The 24581-nt window shown below is 48.1% G+C and overlaps 1 protein-coding gene across 1 annotated transcript; it reads left to right on the forward strand.

Annotated features, from left to right (window-relative positions):
- The first annotated feature begins 472 nt into the window (after nucleotides 1–472).
- Nucleotides 473–23574, forward strand: LIG3 (ligase III, DNA, ATP-dependent). The gene is made up of 20 exons (XM_006832320.1): nucleotides 473–591; nucleotides 4162–4715; nucleotides 8115–8255; nucleotides 11420–11617; nucleotides 12516–12667; nucleotides 13297–13463; nucleotides 13560–13637; nucleotides 14104–14272; nucleotides 15826–15981; nucleotides 17388–17519; nucleotides 17811–17890; nucleotides 18812–18899; nucleotides 19253–19330; nucleotides 19831–19954; nucleotides 20561–20703; nucleotides 20994–21068; nucleotides 21427–21573; nucleotides 21969–22168; nucleotides 22420–22537; nucleotides 23341–23574. The coding sequence occupies exons 2-20, from the start codon at nucleotides 4166–4168 to the stop codon at nucleotides 23572–23574; spliced, it is 3030 nt and encodes a 1009-aa protein (XP_006832383.1). The 5' UTR covers nucleotides 473–591; nucleotides 4162–4165.
- Nucleotides 23575–24581: the final 1007 nt, after the last annotated feature.

Here is a 24581-nt window from a genome sequence, read left to right on the forward strand (position 1 = left end):
TATTTTCTTTAAAAAAAATCTATATAATGTAAGGGATTATTTTTCCATCTCTCCTTTACACAATTTCATATACCCATATATAGTCCTCTTTTTAATTCACTATTTATTGGATATTTACATGCTAGGCACTGTGGAGGTCATAAGGCAGAGAGAATACAGAGAAATAGATTGTAATGATCTTTACTTTCTCAAAAATCATTATCGTGTAGTTTCACAGTTCTTTAAATTGAGCTAGCTAATCTCTAGAGGTAAGAAAGTCGGGGAAATCCTCAGAAGTTCAGGCTAGGATGCGCTCCGGGCACAACTACCTTCCCTCAACCCCGGCCGTGATAAGAGACATCCCACCCCACCCCCAAACCAAGGCACCAAAGACCCCGGCCACACGTGGCACAATCTGACCACTGCCTACGTGATAGGCGGGGGGGCGGAGACAGTTTACGTAATTTGGGCCTTCATTTTTGCGTCTGCGCACTGTCGCCAGCTCGAGGACCCGGATTTAAAGAGACAGGCGCTACAACCGTCGTGGGCTACCCGCGGCCTGTGGGCCCCTGATCCTGAGGCCTATGGTGTGCGCCGGAGCCGGGAAGGCAGGTGAGGGGCGGCGCAGCGGGCCCGGCACTGGGGATGGAAGCGGGCCAGGGCCCGAACCTCGGCGGGGCCATGTTTCAGCCCCTTCGGCCGCTCCCCCGCCCGCCTGCGGAGCCCCGGGGCACACCCTCCGTGACGTGGCGGCCCCCCGGGAACGCATAGGGGAGCTTTACGGCTTCCTGGGACCCTTCCCACAGTATCCGCGCGAGGGGAGATAACTCCCTTCGTCCCTCCCGGGCTGTTTTCTTTAGGGACTTTCTCAAGGGGCTCCTCCGACCACAGTCCCCTCTGCATACTTATGCGGTGAAGTTGGTGCGCTCCGGGGGGGAATTTGGGCTTCGTTCTCGCTCCGCCCCCCACCTCTCCAGGTCCGGTGCGAGAGCATGCCCGACCCCAACCCCTGGCTCACTGGCACCCCTGGGGTGGCCTCTAGAGACTCGGAGGTGCTGGGGATAGGCCGACGGGTCCCGCACCCCGGACAGTAGACCCATCCACTCTGGGCGCGCCGCGGGCCAGCCCCCAAGAAAAGCTGGTGCCGCGGTTCTGCTTCCACCTCGGTGGAGCTCACCGGCCCAGCCAGTGCTATGTTCAGGTCCCAGCGGTTCTGTCTCAGGTTCCTTTGATGAAATGCTGAGCTGCGGCTGTTTGGGAGAGAGGTGTGGGACGACAGGTTCCCTGGCAGAAGCAGCATTGTGCCTCCTCGTGGCCCAGGGCCTCCTGAGCCACCTGCCCTGCTGGGAACAGGCTGCTGACCACGCCGGCCTCTAGTCCCACCCGGGACCTGGTGATGACTTCATAGATCGGTGTACAAAGAGAGAGACCCAAACCTAGCATGTCCTGAGCCCCTATTAACGCGTTTGCCATACTTTCACACATTTGGTTCTTTAAGTTTGGGGGTCCTTTGTGGATCTCATGAAAGTTATATCTTCAGGGTGTTCAGAAACCCCCACTTTAATTCTCACAAGCACCCTGTAAAGTAGATATACTCTATACTATTTTAAAAATAAGAAAACCTAGACTCAAAGAAGTTTAGTGATGATCCGTCTTGGGAGTCCTAGGTGGTGCATACATGTAATGCATCAAACGTTTTACGCTTGAGTTAGTCTAATAACTGAAAGGTTAGCAGGTGAGTCCACCCAGAGGTACGCAGTAAGAAAGACGTGGCGATCCATTTCTGAATAATGCGCCATTGAAAACCTTATGGATACGGTTTTCTGATAGTGGGGTGGCCATGAGTCAATTCTATGGCAACTGGGAAACTCCAAAGATCAGACTTGACCTCCCACACTCCATGATTCCAAAGCTCATGTGCTTTCCTCTGCACCATGTTGTCCTTCAGTAAACTGAAACTTAGATTAATTATAATGCTATAATAGTTTCACTCTAAAGTAGTGTGCTCCATATGAGAAACACTTGAACCATAAGGTCTGCAGTTCATTGAGACCTTGCTGTGTGCCCAACTCTGTTCTAAGGATTCAGTCCCTTGAGAACTCCTTGGTACTGTTACTACCCATGCTTTAGAAATGTGAACACTGAGGAACAAAAACTAAGGTTAAGTTACCTACCAAGATACACAGTTAATTGTTATTTTTAAGTGCTGTCACGTAGGTTCTGACTCACAGCTAATAAGGGATATCTAAATAAGGGGTCCTGAAGTTGTGGTTTGGTGCTGTAGGAAAAAGCACTGGACCACAAAGTTGTTTGACCCTCAAAATCAGAGGTTCAAACCTATCACCCACTCCTCGAAAGCTGTATATAGGGTCATTATAAGTCAGAACTGACTATGGCACTTAACAACAACAATAAGGAGTTCTGATGTAGCATTGTAGGATAAGCCCTGGACTGCTAACTTCAGGGTCGGTGGTTCAAACCCATCAGCTCCTCCTCAGAAACCCTATACAGAGTTGCTGTGAGTTAGAGCTAACTCATTGACACTTAATACAACAACACAACAATGAGAAGTTCAGATTTGAACCCAGGCAGTCTGATTCCAGGCTCTGCTAGTTGCCTCTCAAAATAGGGCTGATTCATAAATTTATACAGAAGGCTTCGTTTTCCAAGGAGGTTTTTTTCCCCCTAAGGTCAATTTATTTATTTATTTTTAATGCTTTATTGTGAATTATGTGATAGTTTACATGGGAGGACATCAGCTTCACATTGATCCTGTAGTATATTGTTTCCTTGCCATGGTTACAATCCCCTCCATGTATCATCCACCAACCAAAGGGTATACCTTGCAAGCCTGCCCCCTGGTCATCCGCACACAGCCCCTCTTCCTCTCCGGGTCCAGAGTCCCCAGCTGCTCCATCTCCCACGTCATCGTCTCTGCCTCCATCCTTGGCATCACTGCTTCTCTGGGTAGGGTTCTGTTCTCCACTCTTCTCCCTTGATGGTCCCAGGGTCCTCCGCTCCTAGACTGCAAAGTTAACCACTCCCCTCCTTGCTACAAAACATCTACCTTTACATTTCCAACCGTCACATTCAGTCCTGATAACAGTTATTCACTGTTGTGCCACAAGAGACCCATCCACATCTCCTTTCATCAGCCCCGACTATACAGAGTGGATACTATTCAGTGGAGATTCTACCTTGCTCCACACCCTCTGGATGTAGGTTCCCTCTTGAAAGCTTGTAAGCCAGTCACGTCTTGCCTCTGTAGCCCCCTCCCCCCCCCCCATTCTGGGTAGCCAATGTCCAAGTTGCCCATCCCTGTCTACTCTGTGTGTGGAGGGGGTGGGAATGATCCTCACTGTGAAGATTTGTTCCCTCTGTTGAGCTACTGCTTCTATAAGTTTGTGTCAAGTTCATCAAATTTTATCAGATTACTCTTTTTTTCCTCTTCTGGTTGAGCTCTGATCATCCAGTCATTGAAGCCAGGTCAAGTGGGTATTATCTGCAAGTGTGGGTGTTCTTATAGATATGCCCTCTCTTCTTATCAGCTGGACACTCTCCTCTCCAGTCCTCCATAGCTATGTCACTGACTCTGGGTCCTAGAGTCCCCAGGTCTTGCCACACTGCTGGTCAACCAGGTCTCCATCCAGGTTCACAGGAGTCTGTTGAGCATTGTAGTGCTCAGCTCGCAGCTTCATTGCTGCTTTTCCCTCACTTCCCCTTATCGGCGACGAACGTGGTCACCAATCAGAGCGTGTATTCCAATTGAGTCTTAGTCTTAGAAGGGGGACCCCCACAACTTGCCTTGATGTTTCCCGGGTGAGCCACTTGTTTGTTCTTGTAGTAATCAGTCAGTCTGCCTATATTGTTTTGTATTTTCCTGTCAGTCTTTCTTTCAGGAAGTATCTTCTGGCCGCTCCAGACTAGTCTGCTTGTCATTTCAAGTGGAAATTTCCCGTCAGAAGATTCTGGATGCGGTTCAGGATTCCAGCTATGGTCTTGTGCTGAGGAGGTTTTTAATGTAAACAATTCAACATAATTGTTTACATTAAAATTCTCATGAACAGCCATTATCATGAGTATAAAGGATGGCTGATGGCAACTTGACGTTTTTGAAGAAGTAGGAAGCCTACCTAGCTTCTAATTTATCTGTCATTCTCTGTCTCTCGCCCTTTCATGCAGCTATATGACTTTGGCTTCCAAGACCCGCTTCCCACAAATCCTCCGTGTACTCTGCCAAAAAGAACTGTGCCTATTCCCAGAGCGACACCACCGGCCTGACGTCCAACTGTTCAGCCAGTGTTCACAGACAGATCTACTTCATGGGTGCTGCCTCCTCCTGAGGAAAAAGCCTGTTCTGCCGTTCCAGAGCGACAGTCTAAGACCACGTGCCACCTGCCTTGTTTTCTCACCAGGGTCGCATGTGGGACTCTGCAGTGCCTCCAGTGAGATGGCCGAACAGCGGTTCTGTGTGGACTATGCTAAACGTGGCACTGCTGGCTGCAAAAAATGCAAGGAAAAGATTGTGAAGGGTGTTTGCCGAATTGGCAAAGTGGTACCCAATCCGTTTTCAGAGTCTGGGGGTGATATGAAAGAGTGGTACCACATTAAATGCATGTTTGAGAAACTGGAGCGGGCCCGGGCCACCACAAAGAAGATCGAGGACCTCACAGAGCTGGAAGGTTGGGAAGAGTTAGAAGACAATGAGAAAGAACAGATAACACAGCACATTTCAGGTATGGTGCAGAACACTGCTCTTCCATTTTATTGGTGCGAAGAGAAAATGGGGTGTGGTGAATAGAGTACAGTTTGTTTGTTTTTTTCTTTTTCATAACTTTTTATTTGGAAATAATTTCAAATGTACATAAAAGTTGCAACAATAAAAATAATATAAAGAACAATCAGAATCCCTTTGCCCAGAGCTACCTATTTCAAGGGTGGGGACCGTCTAGCCTGTGGGTTATATGTTGTTTTTGTTAAGTGCCATCGAATCAGTTCTGACCCATAGCGACCCTGTCTAGGGTTTCCAAAGAGCAGCTGGTGAACTTGAACTGCCGACCTTGCAGTTCAAGTGGCTTTGCAGTCTGGCACATTACCCCACAGTGCCACTCGGGCCATATAAGGCTCGTGACATCATTTGGTCTGGCCTTGCCAAGGTAACCGCAGTTCTAGCCGTCACATTAGGGGTGAGCTCATTAAATGTTTGGCCAAATATAGCAGGCTAGTTTTTAAGCTAATAATTTTGTTTGGCCCCTGAATGATGTTTTAGATTTTGGCAGAAAAAGGTTCCCTTGACACATTGTTAACAGGTGTACTTTTTCTCATTTGCACTCACACTCATTCTTTCTCTCTTTCCACGCACACTCCCACCCCCACAAGTATTTGAGAGTAGTTTGCATATATCATGGCTCCTACCTTTAAAAGCTTCAGAGTCTTTTGCTGGAGAACACTAATACTCTTTTATATATATTTATATTACCACAATATAGTTATCAACCTCAGTTATTATTGATAAGATACTCTATAATCTACCATCTGTATTTCAATTTTGTCAGTTGATCAAATATTATCTTTTATAGCATTTTTCTCCTTCTAGTACAATTGGTGTTGCATTTAATCGTCATGTCTCTTTGGCCTATTTTAATCTGGAACATTTTCCTGTTCCTCCTAAGAGTAGAATACCCACCACCTGTATTTTATTTATCGATTTGTTACCCATTTGGACTTGGGGATTATTTTCTCCAATGGCATATTTTTCATTACTGTGAATAATTTTTATTTCAATGTTCTTATGACATGTTCTCCTCTTTTTCTTTCTTTTCTATTAGCAATTGTTGTTGTCATGTGCCATGGAGTCGGTTCCGACTCATAGCGACCCAGTACAGGGTTTCTGAGGCTGTAAGTCTTTACGGAGCAGAAATCCTCATCTGTCTCCCACAGAACAGCTGGTAGTTTCGAACTGCTGACCCTGAGGTTTTCAGCCTGATTCGTAATTGGAAGTGCTTAATTGTATAGCAGGATGTTCTTAGACTCCTCTTGTCCACATCCTTCTACACCCTAGTATCAGCCATTTCTCTTCGGAGCTGCTTTGGTTCCTGTTAGTGGAGAATGTTTTAGAGACCAAAATCTGAATGCTAAGTGTTCTCATTACACTGGGGTGTCTTTGCTTCTAAGCTTTTATAGCAGACAGCTGCAGAATAGATAACATGTGTATGCATGTGTACTGAGACAGACAGATTGTTGTTGTTGTTAAGTGCTGTCAACTTGGTTCTGACTATACATACAAAAATATATATGTATGTACACATGCATATTCATACACAAGGGTAAATCAAAAGGTATTGCTACAAAATCATAGAAACCTTTATTAAGCAAAAATTAAAATTTTAATGAGTCTATTGTTTTTCCTCCATCTAGGTTTGTACACTTCTGAAGGTGATGTTTCTAGCCCCTCTCTAACCTTTCCCTACAGAATTCTCTACTTTTTAATGTCCATCACATCAAAATGGCATTTTAGAATCCTTGAGGGACTCAAGGCGTGCACCTTTTCAGTGTTCTTTGAGTTTGAGGAGCAAAAAGAAGTCTGAAGGGGCAAGATCAGGACTGTAGGGAGGAAGGAAGAAAATTTCCCAATAAAATTCTTGTAGGCCAGCCCTCGTTACCCACAAGGAATGAGCAGATTCATTGTAATCGATACGAAATCCTTAGCACAGCTCACTGGCCTTTTTCTCACCAGTGCATCTTTTAGTTTTTTTGAAACTTCTTTGCAATAAGCCTCTGTGATTGTCCCCAAAACAGTTACCATAACCTTCTGAGCTGACTTTTCTACCTTGAATTTAACTTCTCCAACAGATTACCTCGGAAGCTACTATTTTGGTTGGACCTTACTCTCTAGATTGTATTGATAAATCCAAGACTCATGCCTGGTTATGATTTATTCCATAAAAATGTCTTCATTAGCTTCTATCTTGCTTAAAAGACTGATGGAAAGATTACCTCTCTGAGCTAGCTGATCTTTGTGCACTGCTTTTGGGCACCCCTCAAGCTGGAAGCATGCTGAGGCCAAGATATTCTGTATGATTTGTTAGCAAGTATACAATTTATTGAATGTAAGTAAGTCTGATGATCTTGTCTGTAAACCTCTACTCAGTTCACAATAAAAAGTTTTTAAAAATTGAAAAAGCTGAACCTTGTGAGAATCCAGCTTCAGTACCTGTCACCTTCTTCTAGCAGGTTCTGGATTTCTACCACAGTTTCTTCATTCATTGAGGTTGATGGTCTTCCCTCTCATTATTCATCCTTGAGGTCTTATTAACTAACCTTCCTTTAAGTGCTTAGTTGATCAAAAAACTGTTGTTTTATGTGGGCAGCATTCCCATAAACTTCTCACAAAGCACCCATGATTTGGGAAGGTGTCTACTTCTATTTTGTTAAAAATTTGGTATGAGTTATGACCTCAGAATCTTTTCCCATGGCACAAAAAGTATCCCCTATTTTGAAAGGCACCCTAACAGGACTTAGACAAGTGCGTTACAGAGATAATTTGTCTGCAGCCATCCACTGACTGCAGAGACAGGCTTAAACACAGTTTTTTATATGAACCCATAGATGTATGAACTGGACTCCTAGTAGCAAATGATTCACTTACTCTTTGGTGTTGGTTATGTGCTGTGGAGTCGGTTCCGACTCATAGCGACCCTGTACAGGGTTTCCGAGGCTGTAAATCTTTACAGGAGTGGAAAGCCTCATCTATCTCCCGTGGAACAGCTGGTTGTTTCGAACTGCTTACATATATGCATATATTCAAAATCTTGAGTTTATACCAATGCTTCCAAATCCAGTTAGTTCTATATGATTTTAATATCCTTATCTGTACAGGGTCACTATGAGTCGGAACTGACTCCACGGCACATAGCAACAATCTGTAAAGTAATAGATCTTCCATTAAGTCTCAATACTCTATCACTTACAGACTCCGCTCAAAAAGGCCGGTCAGCTACCAGCCTTGAAGTAGTGTTGTGAAAGTAACTTACCAAGTAAGAGTCTAAGAGCAGTTGATTGATAGATTCATTGGGAGCTTTCTCTGGGACCTTTCACTGAAAGTTTTCTCCCCCCTTTCTTTTGGTGATCTACAGATTTGTCTTCTAAGTCCACAGGCACACCAAAGAAGAAAGCTGTTGTCCAGACCAAGTTGACAGCCACTGGCCAGGTGACATCTCCAGCGAAAGGCACCTCTGTAACTAATACCAACCCCCGGAAATTTTCAGGCTTCTCAGGTGAGATAAATTAAAGCTACTTATCTATTCTGTGCCTTTAACCACCACCACCACCACCAAAGGAGCTCTGGTAGTGTAGTGGTTACGAATCAGGCTGTTAATCTCATGGTCAGCTGTTCGAAACTACCAGCTGTTCCGTGGGAGAAAGATGAGGCTTTCTGCTCCCATGAAGATATACAGACTTGGAAACCTTGTACAGGGCCGCTATGAGTCGGAACCAACTCCATGGCACATAACAACAACAACAAATCCCGGCTTAGGAGTCCTGGTGTGGCGCTGTGGGTTAATGCGCCAGACTGCAAAGTCGTTTGAACTGCAAGGTCAGCGGTTCAAGCTCACCAGCTGCTCCTTGGAAACCTTATACAGGGTTGCTGAGGGTCGGCACCAACTCGACGGCACTTAACAACAACAACAACATCCTGGCTTAGAGTGCAAATTCTGTGCTAGTCTGTTCTCTCTCATCTTTCATTCCATAATAATTTCTTGCTTCTGCCTGAGCAGAGACCGGTACTGGCTAATGCGTAGTGTTCTACTTCCATTGTATTTCTTTGTACACTTGAATCTGTGTTGGAGTAGAACGTTATTTGTTTGGTCCAGACTTGTAGTTACTTGGTCAGATTGAGACAGTTATAACCTTCCTTGTTTTTTGATAATGAAATTCTTTTGAGAATTTGCATCCTTAAACTTGGGCTGCACTGACCCTGAAACAATACAGGAAGGGAGATAGCATGCATGGACCACATCCCCCATTTCTCTTCTCAGTTGTACAGCTATTTGTTTAAGCGTTTCCATAAATGGGGAACGTATAGCAGGAGAAAAAGAGGCTCTGAAAACTATTTGCTGTTTGCTGGGGGCCAGGACAACCTAGGGACCAGGCATGTGGACTTTGAAATGAATCAGCCTGGGTTCAGATCCAGCCTCCAACACCTGTTAGCTGGCTGGCCTTGGGCAGACTATTTAAATTTACCTGTCAAATGAGTTGTTCGGTGCAAGTATGGAAAACTCCTTCTTCATGGGATTGTGGTAAAGCCTTACATGAAATAATAAGTGTAAAGCACTTACTGAGTAGGTACATAATAGGCTGCACATAAGTATTCCAAACCCGTTTAACAAATATTTTCTGAGTACCTACACTAAATTCACCATAGTACTAGGCACTGGCAATTCAGTGATGACCAAAACACAGCTCCTGCCCTCTCACCATGCTAACAGTCTACCAGATAGTAAGCAATTTCTAGAAATCACCAGTAAGTGAATAAATCCAATTTGGTACGAGCTTTGAGGGAGAATTATAAAGTATATAGAGAAATATTAATGTGGACCTGAGGTCTCTGAAAGATGAGACAGGACATCTCTGAGAAAGTTGACATTTCAGCTGGAAGCTGAGCAATCAGTTAACTGGAGGATTCAATTGCAGCTGTTACCTGTGTCTCCTTAGCAGGGTGAGTTTTCTTTCCTGTCTCTTTACCTATAATGCATATGAAGGGACTTCCAAAAGTTTGTGAGAAAATGCCATTATATATTCATTCCACTTTTCCACAACTTTGAAGCCTCTTTATGTACATGCATTTATACATGTATACACACATGGTTTTCTTCATATAAAATCTAGAATTACTATCTCACAGATGAGACAGGAAAAAGCCTTGTTCATCCATTAGGTGTGGAAAGCATCAGTATCTTTTATTAGCCGTCCGTACCAGGTGGGGCTGGACTTGGGGCTTTTATATAACGTCCTTTCATTTGTTCTTCTGTTAATCCTAGGAAGCCGTTTTACTAGGCCCAGTTTTGGGATAAGAAAACTGATGTTCAGGTTCATTATGGAGTTGGTATTTGCACTGACGTCTGTTTAACCCCCAACACTTGTGTTTTCACCTGCCTTACTGTTAGGGGCATTTTTGTGACTGACTCAGCCAAAGAAAATTAATAAAGCCAAACCTTAGACTCAGAGGTGGTTTTGGGAGACAGCTTTCCATGGTAGAAAGAAGCTTCGGCCAGAGGCCAGAAGACAGGTTCAGGGCTCAGCACTGTCACTTGACAGGCACTTAATCGCAAGGAAGTCCCTACGCGATTCTGAGGCTCCGGGCCCTCATCTGTGAAACAGGAATGGCTATACCTGCCTTGTTTACTACACAGTATCTCACAGGACTCAAGGAAATGATGCTGCAAAATTGGGACCTGGCTGTGGACGTTTATCACCTTAAAACTCTGGGATTTTTTGTTTGTTTAATGGTAGGCCAGAGATAGAAATACTCAAGAATCCAGGTGGTGCTAAAGACAGTTTGCTTCTGGAAGGGGTCTGCTCTTGGGGAAGGAGTTCAGAAGGAAATAGGAGACACATTATGTTCTAGTTACCTGGCAGTCTGGTTGAGCATCGTGCTTTGGAGATTTTGTCCCTTAAAATCCTACTTCAGTTCCAGTCAGAGATTAGGCTAGCTAAATTTATATAACCTTGACAAGAAGAAGCTTCCAGCAGGTTACTGACTCTTGCCGCAAGCTTGCAGAATGAAATTTGCTGTGCAGCTGATCATATGGACGTGAGAGGGAATCCCGAAAGAGTTGGCCTTAGAGCTATTTGTAGGTGTCTGGGGGAAAGCCTGGCTTGTTGATTGACTGCCTTTATTTGGACATTATGAAAGACAAGAAAGTGGTGATGAGGGGAGGGATGGGAGAGCCTGGGGGGGTCTTACTTTGTTCTCCTCAGTAAGAAGATCATCTTTAAGGCTTCTTCCTCCTCTGACAGTCTGCAGTGACAAGGATTTCACATTGACTAGTGTGTCCCTTGCTTTCTTGTTCCTCATCCCACCTGTTCTGGGAGCTGCTTTACAATGGTACTGAGACCGTCCTGGCCACTCTTGATACGCATGCAACTGTTGTTCCCTTGTGAAGCACTCACTTCCAGAGAAGTACGTCAGCCAGGTCATCTGCTCAGCTGTCAGGCCATTGTTCCTTGGTATGGAATTTGGGGGACATTACTAACCCCCATGTCTTTACCTCTGTAAAGTGGGCATAATGATTCCTGCACCAGAGGGTTATGTGGGGGCATCACGTGAAGCACTGTATAAAGCACCAGCTAAGAAAGCCAGTTAGTTTCCCTCCTTGCCTTTCTTCCTGGGAAAGGAAAATGAGTCATCTCACTGTTTCCCTTTCTCTCTTTCCAACAGCCAAACCCAACAACTCTGGGGAAGCCCCCTCAAGCCCTCCCCTTAAGACTAGCCTGTCCTCAAGAAGATGTGACCCCAAGCACAAGGATTGTCTGCTGCGGGAGTTCCGGAAGTTGTGCGCCATGGTGGCTGACAATCCTAGCTACAACACAAAGACCCAGATCATCCAGGACTTCCTGCGGAAAGGCTCAGCAGGAGGTGGGGCCGTGAACCTCCTGGCTTTTTGGGTACACAGCCTGTGCAGTTCCACAGGACCTCATGATTGGCTTGGTGCTCTGCTGTCACTGCCCTGAAATTCTTAATCACTCTGATCAAGGGTCCCCAAATTCTCATTGTGCACCAAACCACTGCCATTGAGTCGATTATGACCCATACCTAGCCAAACAGGAGAGAGTAGAACTGCTTCTTGGGATTTCCCAAACTAAATCTTTTGGGGAGCAGATAACCTCATCTTTCTCCTTCCGAGTGGCTGGTGGGCTTAAACTGCCAACCTTGTAGTTAGCAGCCCAACATTTCACCCATGGTACCACGAGGGCTCCTTTCATTGTGCCCAGGGCCCCACAAATTATGTAGCCAATTGTGCTCAGAGTACTTGGGTATCTTTCTTCCTCTGCCTTTATTATGTCCCCAGGAAACCAGAAGATGCCATCCCATTTGATCAAGAGGAAAATTCACAATCCCTGTGTGTTTGATTAGGGTTTTGTGAACCACACACACAACTTGAAATGTTCATGCATCTAACAAGTAGTCATTATGCATGTGTTACATACTCATCACTGAGTGACTGTCATGCCTCTGGCCTGCGGGGCTTCATTCACAGGCTAAAGGCCTGGCAGACACGTGAGCACCAGCCACTCAACTGTGAGGCCTCTTCTACAGTAGTGACATGGCCAAGGCACTGTGAGAACATAGGTGTCATATGTGAGGGAGTGTCCAAAAATTCATGGAGAAGTGGAACCCAAAGATAATGGGATATTTCCACAAATTTTTTGAAGCTCCCTCGCATGGCTCTGTTTCAGTCTAGAGTGTCTGCTTCCTTGAGCTTGTGTATTTAAGCTCCATTTCTCAAGAAGGGTTCCTTTCTCTGTGTCTCCAGATGGTTTCCATGGTGACGTGTACCTAACGGTAAAGATGCTGCTGCCGGGTGTCATTAAGAGTGTTTACAACCTGAATGACAAGCAGATTGTGAAGCTTTTCAGCCGCATTTTCAACTGCAATCCAGATGACATGGCACGGGATCTAGAGCAGGTCAGGGGTGGGGAAGGGTCGGCGGCGTTCCAGGTGCAGTTCTGCCAAGCCAGGCACCTGCAGCCTCTTAGTTCTGGTTGGGACGCATGCTGTTGTTAGGAAACTGAAACCTATTTGAGCAAACTTCCGAGAAGGGGGAGTTGAATGTAAGGCTACAGCTGTTAATTTCACAAGGTTCTGAGGACTGAGAACACCCTTCTGGGGGCCATGCCAGGCCCAGAGCGAGAAAATTCCCTCTCTCTCTTTGGGGCTGTGGTTCTCGATTCTGTTACTTGCTCTTCTCCACTATAACTGGGATTTGACATCCAGCTGTGTGGTTTGGTCCTGATTCCAGACTTGGCACCGTGGAAAATGTCCATTGAAAAACTTCTGTTTCCTGGTGATCATATTTCGCCTTTTAGTTCAAATTCTGGAGCAAGAATCAAATTAGCTCAGCCCTCAATTACTTCTTGTGTCCCTTCTCGGCTCAGGCAGTGATGGGTAGAGGTGCCCTGAGAAGAAAGAGAGGTATGTGTAAGTTGGGGACAGGAACATTGATTGACACCTCCGGTTCATCTGAGTCCTGGGTGTGGGGGCGATACCTGACCACCCCAGGCCTGCAGCAGTAGCATTTTGGTTTTTGGAGACAGGGTGATGTGTCAGAGACAATCAGAGTCTTCTTTGAGCAGAGCAAGTCCTTCCCCCCAGCTGCCAAGAGCCTCCTTACCATCCAGGAGGTGGACCAGTTCCTCCTGCAGCTCTCCAGACTCACCAAGGAGGACGAGCAGCAGCAGGCCCTGCAGGACGTGGCCTCCAGGTGGGGCTGCCCCAGTCAAAGCAGGCCCAGTGTGGAGGGGAAGGCTTGGGGGCCCAGCATTCTTCAGAACCAATTCAAATATGCCTCATCCCTTAGGTGTACAGCCAATGACCTTAAGTGCATCATCAGGTTGATCAAACATGATCTGAAGATGAACTCAGGTGCCAAACATGTGTAAGTAACACCTCCTAGGACGGCTTCACTTTCCGCTTCCTTTGTTGCCATTTGTCAGAACTTTGGAGTCCCAATCTGGATTTGAATTCCCATTTCACTTTTTGACTTCCGGTGGGAGCCTGATGATTCACTTGAGCTTCCTCTGCCTTCATTTTCTCCCACGTAAACTGAAAATGAGATGGCACGTATACAGAGGAACTGTCCCAGTACTTGTGGGATTTGTTCAGTAGGTATAGTCTGAGTTTCTTGCTCATTCCAACCCCCTCCTTTGCTACAGCAATATCCAAGTAGGCACAGTAGCGCACACAAGAAGACTTTTTCTAAGAGCTCTTTCTCTTCCTTTCTTTCAACACTAGGACCCAGCCTATTGGGACCCCTGTTTGCTTTGAGGTCAGACAGTGCTCTCAGAAACAATAGGGTCAGAGGCAGTGGGTTGTGTTTTCCTTGCTCCTGTCCCTCTTGACAGGTTAGATGCTCTTGACCCCAACGCCTACGAAGCCTTCAAAGCCTCACGCAACCTGCAGGATGTGGTGGAGCGGATCCTTCGCAATGAGCAGGAGGTGGAGAAGGAGCCAGGTCAGAGACGGATTCTGAGTGTCGAGGCCTCGCTGATGACCCCTGTGCAGCCCATGCTGGTGAGGAGCGCTTCTCTGGCCTTGCCCTTGCCCCTGCCCATGCTCCTCCCTGCTCTCCGCCACGTGGCATATGCTTCAGGTGGGATTCTTGCAAGTTGATGGAGTTGGAGGGAGGCAGGGTGGGACTGCAGAGGGACCTTTTTCCTCATGGGGAGGTGACGGCAAAGACAGTGTGATCTAGGGGGAAGATCTAAACTTGAGCCCCAACTCTGCCACCAACAAGCTTAGTGTCTTAGGTGACTTACCTAAGCTCTCTTGGTCTTTCATTTTCTTGTGTGAATGACATCTGTAATTCTCTGAAGTGTCTACTTGGCTTGCTTGACCTGCCGTACTCAGTAACTCCTCAGGTCTGCAGCCTGCCCCAAAGTCACTATGGGAGCTGGTGGCAGAGCTAGGCTGCCTGTGACAGGGTGACTCAGATCTCTTTTTCTTCTGGGGAAAGAGGTATGGAAGCTCTGCTGGACCATCTCGGCCTTCTGCTTATTCTGTGAGGAGTGGGATTTACTGTCCCAGCCCTGTACCACGTACGCTGCCTTATCTGCTTGTAAAGTTCTTCGGATTTTTCCAGTGGTGTGTTTTATTTCAGAAATGCATTATACCAAAGGCTTAGTTTAGAGTTCTCTGGTTGAGATAGGGAAGTATTGTCTCAGTCCCCAAAGTAGTGAGACCTCCGTCCCTGAGATGGGACCCCTGTCACCTGCAGTAATGCCCTTTCTGTCTTTTACAGGAATTCCTTCTTGTTTCTGTTCTATAGCCTCTCTCTTGAAGAATGGCATGGATTATACGAGGAGGCTCCAAGAATGTGAATAAATGGAATGGAAAGATAATGAAATTTTTCCACCAGTTTTTGAAGCCCCCTTGTATAGCTTAGTGGTTTAAGGCATTGGAGTTAGGTCTAGGTTAAAATCTCATTTCTGCCATTTACTAACTATGTAATAATGTTACCTTAAGAAGCTAGTATTTGACCTCTTTGAACTTCAGTTTTCTCAGCCATAAAATGAAAACAATAATACCTATTGCTGGGGTTGGTTTAAGGATGAAATGAGAGTGTGCATATGAGCTGACACATACAAGGTGTTACTTAATAAATGGAAGCTGGTGTCTGAGTTCGGGGTGGTGTGGGTGTGGGAATGAGCAGACCTGTGTCAGGATGTCCTGCCCTAGGAATCCTTGATCCCTGTTGTCCTGCCAGCCTCACTATCACCTGCATTGTGTTAAGATAACTGATGTTTTCAACAGTAACCCAGAGGCCCTGCACGATCCTAACTTATTGAGAGAGAAAAAGATGAAATGCTTTACTATTGACATTGTTCGTTCTCTACCATAATCGGATTCATAGTCCTCAGAATGACAATTCCTGTGTCAACTCTGATAATGCTTTACACCAGAATCCCACGTGGCCTAGAACTGTCTAGCCCTCTCACCTCTCCAATGGACTCTCTGAGTCCCCAGGGCCTGGGCTCTGCCTGCCAGCCCAAGTCCAGGCCCCTTAACTCTCGTCATTATCGGAAAAGCATCCTTGAGTCTCCAGGCTTCCTTTTCCCCACCCCAAGGCCGAGGCCTGCAAGTCTATCGACTACGCGATGAAGAAGTGTCCCAACGGGATGTTCTCTGAGATCAAATATGATGGGGAGCGAGTGCAGGTGCACAAGAACGGAGACCACTTCAGCTACTTCAGCCGCAGCCTCAAGCCCGTCCTACCTCACAAGGTATAAGTCCCTTCTTTTCTTCCTGGACCTTCTCTCCTTCCTGCCTCTGGCCCTAGGTATCTGAGGGCCAGAGGTCATAGGCATCCCAGCTCTGGTACACAGTAGCAATGTATTTAGTATGTGTTGAATGAAATCAGTTTTGAAGTCTTGCAGTAATGAGGGATTGTTTATCAGGGACAGACAGCCCAGAACTGGGCTAGTCAGGAAAGTGATGTGTCCTCAGCCATGGGCAGGCTTCAGCTCTCAAGCGTCCACATTGTGTGCTCCCCTGGGCTGGCTGCTGGGCTGCAGTGCCTTCATGTGTTCAGCAAATAGCTACCAAGTGTTGAGTTGGCGCTGGGCACCATTCTCAGGAGGAGGGATAGAGCAGTGACAAAAAATGGACAGAAGCCCTGGTCCTTATGGAGCATACATTCATTATATGTGAACACAGTCCCACGGTGACATCTGGAAGCCCAGATCTGCTCTTGAGCAGTGAAAGAATCGGAGGCCATTGAGAAACCTACTCCTGCAGCTCTCTCCGTTCTCAGGGCAGCAGGAACATGTGGCTCAGTAGACGTAGAACTCCTGTCCTTGTTGCCCCCCCATCTCCTAGCTCAGGTCAGGCTGTGCTGCATGGTTCATGTCTGTACCCAAGCCATGCCTTCTGGTTGGAGAGCTGGGACAAAGCAGCCAGCCATGTGGTGTTGGCATTTCACGGCAGAGCTAAGAGAAGTGGCCTGTGGAGCGTTAGCGCAGCCTCACTTGTTCTGTGGAGCATTGGGAGACTGCTGAGGAGCTGCGCTTGGTGGGGTTGGCAGTAAAATGTCCCTCCTATTGCCCAGTAAGAAGTTTGAGTATGGCGTTCAGAATGAAAGGCCTTTTCTTCCCTGCTTTCCCTTTGGAAAACCCCTTCATCTCTTGTCTCTCCTATGCTTTGGCTCTGCTCTTAAATGGTTGCATTAAGAATTGAAGGAGAAGAGGGGTGGATATGCAGGTCTGTCTGCATCCTGCCCCACGCATTCTGGGTAACAGTGTCCAGGCAAGGAATTGGACGCTGTTGCTGCTTATCAGTTGGCACTGCTACAACTGAGGCCTTTTCTGGCTGTGCTTTCATAAAAAAATAATAATAATAAATTTCAAACATCCTTTCATCCACATTCTGAAGTACAGCTGAGGGTTCAGTGCCCCTCCTCAGGCAAGGCCCTACTCCCTTTTCCTTGCTGCTGCTGAGGTCATGTCATCCTGTCTGTCTTCTTTGTCACCAGTCTGCTCTCCCCCCACCTGATCATAGCTTGATAACTACCCCTCTTCTGCCTGCGCATGTGCTGGCCTGCCGCATGTGTTCTGTGCTCTGTCCTTCCGTGACTGGGCTTCAGGTTCCTGGTGCTCATTCATCCCCAGCCTAAGTGACCCTCTGTCCCCAGGTGGCCCACTTTAAGGACTACATCCCTCAGGCTTTCCCTGGGGGCCACAGCATGATCTTGGATTCAGAAGTGCTCCTGATAGACAACAAGACAGGCAAACCTCTGCCTTTTGGGACTCTTGGTGTACACAAGGTACTGGCTCAGGGCCATCCATGTGAGTGCAAGAATGAGTGACTGTGTGTGTATGCGTGCGTGCTGTCAGTCTGTGTGTATCTTTTTTTTTTTTTTTTTTTTGCATAAGGAAAGCTTACAATTGGGTTGGTTTCCATTCAGCACCTGCTGAATGCCCTTGTGGCTTCAGCTGTCAAAGCAAAATAGGAGTTTGCCCTTGAGGTGCTTCAAAAGGCCCCCAAAAGTGGACTGGTCATCCCTATTTTTTTTTTTGCCTTTTTGTCCCCCTTACTGCCTTCTTTTCCTTTACAGAAAGCTGCCTTCCAAGATGCAAATGTGTGCCTGTTTGTTTTTGATTGTATTTACTTCAATGATGTCAGCTTGATGGACAGGTGAGGTTAACTAACATCTTTAGCCCACAGACTGCCAGGCATCTGTTTCCAGTATCCTGGGTGTGGAGATGAGGGGCTTCCACCTGGGAAGGAGGGCAGGGAAGGGCCCTATGCCTGTGTGTGCCCAGGAGCTGGCCTGAGCAGGGTCAGCAGGGAGCTCCCCACTCAGGGTGACAAGGTGCTGTGTCTGCTGAGTTGTGAGTCACAGCATGGTGATGTGCAGAGCACCGAGGAGAGCCAGTCACTTCCCCAGCAGCGCCCATAAGGCCGTAAAGCAGGTGTTTTTTAGCTCGGCGGTTTTGATTTCACGAGAGATTATAGGAGTGGCTGTGGGTGGCACCATCTTAGGGAGAACTAGCAGTCTGGACTGAGCTGCATCAAAACTGCATCATGGGCCCAGAAACCACTATTGGCTCCTTCCACACTTAGAAATATTATCCCTGCTCCACACCTGTCACCGATGCGTACACCTCGAGTGTGGAAAAAGGAGGACATAGAAAAGAGAAACCTTGTTGGAGGTAGATGTTGGGGTTTAGGCTTCGTATCTAAGTCACTGCCTCAGCCTGCTGACCTAAGGATCATCCAACCTTGGGTTTGGGCTGCAGCAAGGTGTCAGATCAACACCGAGAGTCTTGAGTCGTTCTTCATGTAGCACCAGGATTTCTGAAACTTACATGGGCTAGAGGCCAGTTCTCCCTTGCCTCTGCTGCATAAGGAATTACAGCCATGCAGTGGCTCTGCCACAATTTAACGACTGTCCATCCTCGGTCAAGATGGAGCCTGCAGCCCTAGGCAGGCAGAGCTATTACCCGCATCATACCATCTCCTGACACTTATACCACTGTGTCGCTTCCCTTCTCAGAATTCTGAATGCAAGCCAGCGAGATCTCAGCCTTGACCTCAGCTCTCTCTTCCCCCTAGGTCTCTTTGTGAGCGGCGGAAGTTTCTCCACGACAACATGGTTGAAATTCCCAACCGGATCATGTTCTCAGAAATGAAGCAAGTCACGGTGAGTGAGAGCTCTACCCTGGAAGGCAGGCTAGAGAACCCCTTGGGTGAGGTGTGACTAGGGCAATGAGTCCTAATCTCTTTTATGGGGCCTGCTGATGATTTTGCCTTTGGCGATTCCATAGGTTGTCTACTAGTTTCCAGGAGGGTAGGGTAAGGTAATTCCTCAACACCTACATCTCTAGGCACCCCAAGTCACCAGCTCTCTGGCTAGACTGCTGCCTGCTTTGCAAAGCCTTTGCCCTTGTACTTAAGTTGAGATGTTTCCAGTGTATAAAAGGGAAGACCCTCCACCTCACTCCCACATTACTCTCTCTCCACACACCAACCTCGGATATTTCTCTTGCCGCTCAGAAAGCTTCGGACCTGGTCGACATGATAAACCGGGTGATCCGTGAGGGGTTAGAAGGGCTGGTACTGAAGGACGTGAAGGTAAGGCGGTCACATCCTTTGCTTCTCTTACACAGACTCTCAGCTTGCTCCCCTGAGTCTGCAGCTCTGGCCGGAGAGGGCAGTAGTAGTCTGAGGTGGATTGGGTGGCTGTTTGGACATGGTTCAGATCTGCAGGGTGGGCTTTGTGTGACTCCAGTAGTACCTGAAGCCTGTGTTTTGGCTCTGCTCTTAAACGGTTGTGTTAGGAATTGAAGAAACGGGGTGGATATGCAGGTCTGTCCGCATCCTGCCCCATGCATTCTGGGTAACAGTGTCCAGGCAAGGAATTGGACCCTGTTGCTGGTTATCAGTTGGCACTGCTACCGTGGATTACAGAGGAGTCTTCCTCTGGCTGTGTTTTCATAAAATAATAACAATAATAATAATAATACCAGAATAGGATAGGCAGTGTGTAGATCTGGTGTATAGCCAAGAAAGAGAAGCCCTGCCCTCATGGGGTTTCCATTCTAGCTCTTGGTCTCTCTCTTACTTCCTGTCAGGGTACATACGAGCCTGGGAAACGGCACTGGCTGAAAGTGAAGAAGGACTATTTGAACGAGGGGGCCATGGCCGACACAGCTGACCTAGTGGTCCTTGGGGCCTTCTATGGGCAAGGGAGCAAAGGTCAGGATGGCCTCTAGCCCTGGAATGATACTTTGGAAGGCTGTGCTTTGGGAACAGGCTGGTATTTTTACTGGATGGACCTGCCAGCACAGCCAATCATGACTTCCCAAGTCCTGGCATCTGGGGCCCCAGTCTGGCTTCTATCACCTCAGTATCACCTCAGTAGGGACATCTGAGGCTGCATACAGACTAGGGCCAGGAGAGGTCAAGCGAGAATCTCACATGCTTGCTCAGCACAAGGAAGCATAGCACCAAATATTTCTTCAGGCCCTGGCAGCTTTGTCTTCACGGAAAACCTCCATTTCCTAATTAGAGGGAATGAATACTTTTAAACATCTACTATGTTGTCCGATACAATTCAGTCCCTTTTACCCTTCACCAGAGCCCTACACAATGGGTATGCTTACTCACCCCATTTTAACCGAAGAGGAAGTGGGGGTTCAGAAAGATTAAGTTGACATTGCACATCTAGTTAACTCTGACACTAAAGCCAGGACCCAGACCCTTTCCTCCCAACCAGGCTGCCTTTCCCTGGGCACCTGGGACTCTGTGGTCTGGCAGAAGTGGCTCCCTCTGCCCTACAACGCAGCCCCTGTCCCCACCCAGGTGGCATGATGTCGATCTTCCTCATGGGCTGCTACGACCCTGGCAGCCAGAAGTGGTGCACCGTCACCAAGTGTGCAGGTGGCCACGATGACGCGACACTCGCACGCCTGCAAAAGGAGCTGGACATGGTAAAGATCAGCAAGGTGAGGACAGGTCTGGGCTGGCCCCACACCATTACTGCAGCTATCATCTCTCCATCTCCCTAGAGATGAGCTGTGCTTTTGCCAACGGGAGCGTTCCTAGGCTTTCAGAGTCTCTGAGCACCTTCCTGGTGGAGTAGGCCCACTGACCCACATGCCCTCGGGGTCACCTGTGCTGAGCAGGGACAATCACAGGGTGAGGGGCACCTCTTCTCACACCCCATCACCAAGAAAGGACATTGAAGCTTCATTCCAGCTGTGAACAGCCGAGAACCACATCTTTTATCTTTCAGGATCCCAGAAAGATACCTGGCTGGCTGAAAGTCAACAAGATCTATTATCCTGACTTTATCGTCCCAGACCCAAAGGTATCAGCCCTGTGGTCTGTGGTCCCCCAGTCCACAAACTCAGCTTACATGGAAAAGCCACCTCACCCCAGGAGTGGGAATTGGAAGTATTCAGCTGAGTGACAGACATGGGGGGGTGGGGCAGGGGCAGCAGTTGACACAGCTATCAGTAGAAAGTTCCCATCCCCTAGTCCTAGAACCCTGCTGCTCCTTGTACTGACAGAAACTGAGGAGCAGAAAAAGCAAAGCTGAACTCCCCTAGGGTCACATAGCATCAGTAGGACCAGAACCCATGTTTCCTGGTAGCTTGGCCCTGCTCCTGGATGCTGTTGTGACACGCTTGCTTTCTTTACTCACTTGTCCAACTTGCTCCTGACAGAAAGCTGCCGTGTGGGAAATCACAGGGGCTGAGTTCTCCAAATCTGAGGCGCACACGGCCGATGGGATCTCCATCCGGTTCCCTCGCTGCACTCGAATCCGTGACGATAAGGACTGGAAATCTGCCACTAACCTCCCCCAACTTAAGGTGCCAGCTCTTTGGGTGTGAGGGTATGAGTGTCTGTCTTCCTGCCTGTTATCCCAGCTTTGCACCCTTGGCCTTCTGGCCTGTCCACATGCCCTGTCTGCCCCTTTCTCCCATTCCACTGAGGGATTGCAGAGCTAAGAGCTGCAGCACCAGGCTGCCCCCTAGACCCACTGAGCTGCCTCTGTCTCACAACTTCCTTGTAGGGGCTTGCCCCCAGATGACAGGTCCTACTTTATTGACAGCTGAGGTACAGAGAACGCACCAAGGAAGCCAGTTCCTTTTCTTGCTACCTTTCTTTTTCGCTTTGACTCCCCACGTGCACCTAAAACATGCCCCTAGACCACCTGTGTCTAGAAAGGGCATAAGATCGCCTGGTGGTGTCCTCCCTTCCTCAGGAACTGTACCAGCTGTCCAAGGAGCGGGCGGACTTCACTGTAGTGGCCGGCAATGCAGGGGGCAGCAGTGGAGAGAACGAGGGCACCTCAGGGCCTGCTGTGTCCCACAAGGCCCCCAGAGCCTCCCCCAAGAAACCCTCTGCTAGTGGCAAGAAGGCAGAAGGGGGTAAGCAGGGTGACCTTAACAGCAAAGGCGGTAAGGGAGGGGCTGGGGGACAGAGGATGGTGTGTGGGGCCAGACATTGTCTACATTCTTGTGTATGTCCAGCCATGAACCAGAAGCTGCTCTGCTAGGCACTCTGCTCAGTAAACCTGAACAGCAGGACCCCAGGAGGCTTAAACCTGGGGAAGCCACTTTGAACTAAAGGCATAGTGTGCCCCACCCCCCACCCCCCAATCAAGTGTCTCCTGGCCCTTCCGTGTGCTACGTTGACTTCCTCTTAGTTCTCATCCTGCGCTCTCCCACAGGCACCACGCTGAGCGCAGGACCGAAGCCACCCGTGAAGCCTTCTCCAGTGAAAGTGGGAGTAAAGCGAAAGGCTCCCGATGACACCCCATGCCAAACCAAGGTGAGGAGGGAAGAGCAGTGTGCTTGGGGCCTCAGCTCTGCCATGAACTCTGAGAAGATGCTAGTGTTCACCCCTGCTCTTCCTTCTGCTGAGCCTCTTGTTCTGGGCAGGGCCAGTGCTCCACCCTGTGCCCTCTCATTGCCTTGCAGAGGCGACCAGCCAGCCAACAGAGAGGAAGGAGCTAGAACAGCCAGCCTAGCCAAGAGGCTGAGGGACCTGCCGGGCTCCTGGCCCCAAACACAATTGACATTAAAGGGGAGAAAGCCCAGTCTGGGTGTGGGAGTGCAGCAGTGTGAGTTTGTGATGGGGCGGAGCAGGTCCAGCCAGCAAGGACGGGGCAAGGGCACTGGCTTGGTGACTGGCCTGCACATGGGAGCTTTTTCCCTTTGATTGAGCACTGGCTTTACCCTGGGAAGCTGATAGCCCAAAGTGTAGATAGAGTGTGTATGCGCCCTCCTGTCCCCAGTCAAAGGCTAAGCCCAGCCATCTGGCCATCCAGGCCCTAACCCAGCTCCCAGATTCCCACCCGTGCCTTCTCCTGCCCTGAAGCCCTAGAGCCCATCCAGGGTGGGGCTTCTATAGCTCCGTAGCTTGGGCTTTGCTCCACCTTCAAGGGCTTCACTGAGTCTGAGGGCCACTGGCTGGCTCTGAAGAATATGCTGTCCAGAGCCTGCTACCAGCTCCTTTGTGCTTTCCCTTAGGCAGAGATGGACTGGGTGGGGTGTCAGGCCTGGAGCATTTGGAGGTCTAGAGGATGGGATTGAGGCCCCTCTGACCCCACCCTGACCCCTCTGCACTTGTAGGTGCTGCTGGACATCTTCACTGGGGTGCGGCTCTACCTGCCACCCTCCACACCAAACTTCGGCCGTCTCAGACGCTACTTTGTGGCATTCGACGGAGATCTGGTGCAGGAATTTGACATGGCCTCAGCCACACATATCCTGGGCGGTGGGGACAAGAACCCTGAGGCCCAGCAGGTCTCCCCAGAGTGGATTTGGGCATGCATCCGAAAACGGAGGCTGGTGTCTCCCTGCTAGGCCAGCCAGCGGAGGAACAGAATAGCGGGGATGGACTGTCTTCCCCAGGTAGTGCATCTTCCAAACCCGCCAGCTATTCAGGGTCTCCGCTGGGCCAGGAATGAGTTACTGTGGGTCCCACAAGTGAAATCCGTTTCTCTTGCTGCTTTTAACAGCTCTTTCCATCTGGGTGCTGGTTTGGTTCTCTTTAAAAAGCTGTTTCGGGGGAGTTTTATAACAAATATCTGTCCTGGTACCATCTGCACCCCCCTCCCTATGAGTCCCCCCTGGTGGTTAGAGAGGTGAAGGCTGGGTCAGTGACTCACAAGTCTTCTCTTCCCTCACATCCCCCCTTTTACTCCAGGCTCACTTTAAAGCTGCATTTACAAAATGGTCCCTGAAAGTCTTTTTTTTGGAAACAGCAGTATACAGAATGAAACCCCAAGTGAAAGAAAACAAAATGAACTTTTATGACTTGATTCTCTGTGGTCTATTAAGTGTGTGGGTCCCTATGCTGAGGGGAATGGACCAGGATCAAGTGGGAACCTAAAAAGAGGATGTTACTTGGGCTACTTCTCTGGGGGCAGGACATACGACTTCAGGAGACTCTCCCTCTCCTAAAATCTAGAAATGAGGCTGATGTTTATTAAAAAACAAAACCTTTATCCAAGGACAGCTGTGTACTACCTGCTTATAAAGAAAGGCTCCCGAGGCCGAGTGCAGTAATGAAGGCCAACAGGAGTTGTGTTCAATAGAACTTGCTGTGACAATGGAAATACCTTCTAAATCTGCACTGTCCAGTATGACAGCCTGTAGGTACATAGGAGCACTTGAAAGTCAGCTAGCACAACTGAGGATTTTTACATTTTAATTCAAACTTAGTCACATGTGGCTAGTGACTACTGCTTTGGGCAGCACAGATGTCAGCAGACGTAGTATAAATCTCAACCGTGAAATGTAAGCGTTGTGTCTCGTTCAGAGGCAAGTTTAACATTGGAACATCCAAAGAGAACTGGGATAGGAGTTAT

This window comes from Chrysochloris asiatica, unplaced genomic scaffold, assembly GCF_000296735.1.
Source record: "Chrysochloris asiatica unplaced genomic scaffold, ChrAsi1.0 scaffold00007, whole genome shotgun sequence".
NCBI classification, from domain to species: Eukaryota; Metazoa; Chordata; class Mammalia; order Afrosoricida; family Chrysochloridae; genus Chrysochloris; species Chrysochloris asiatica.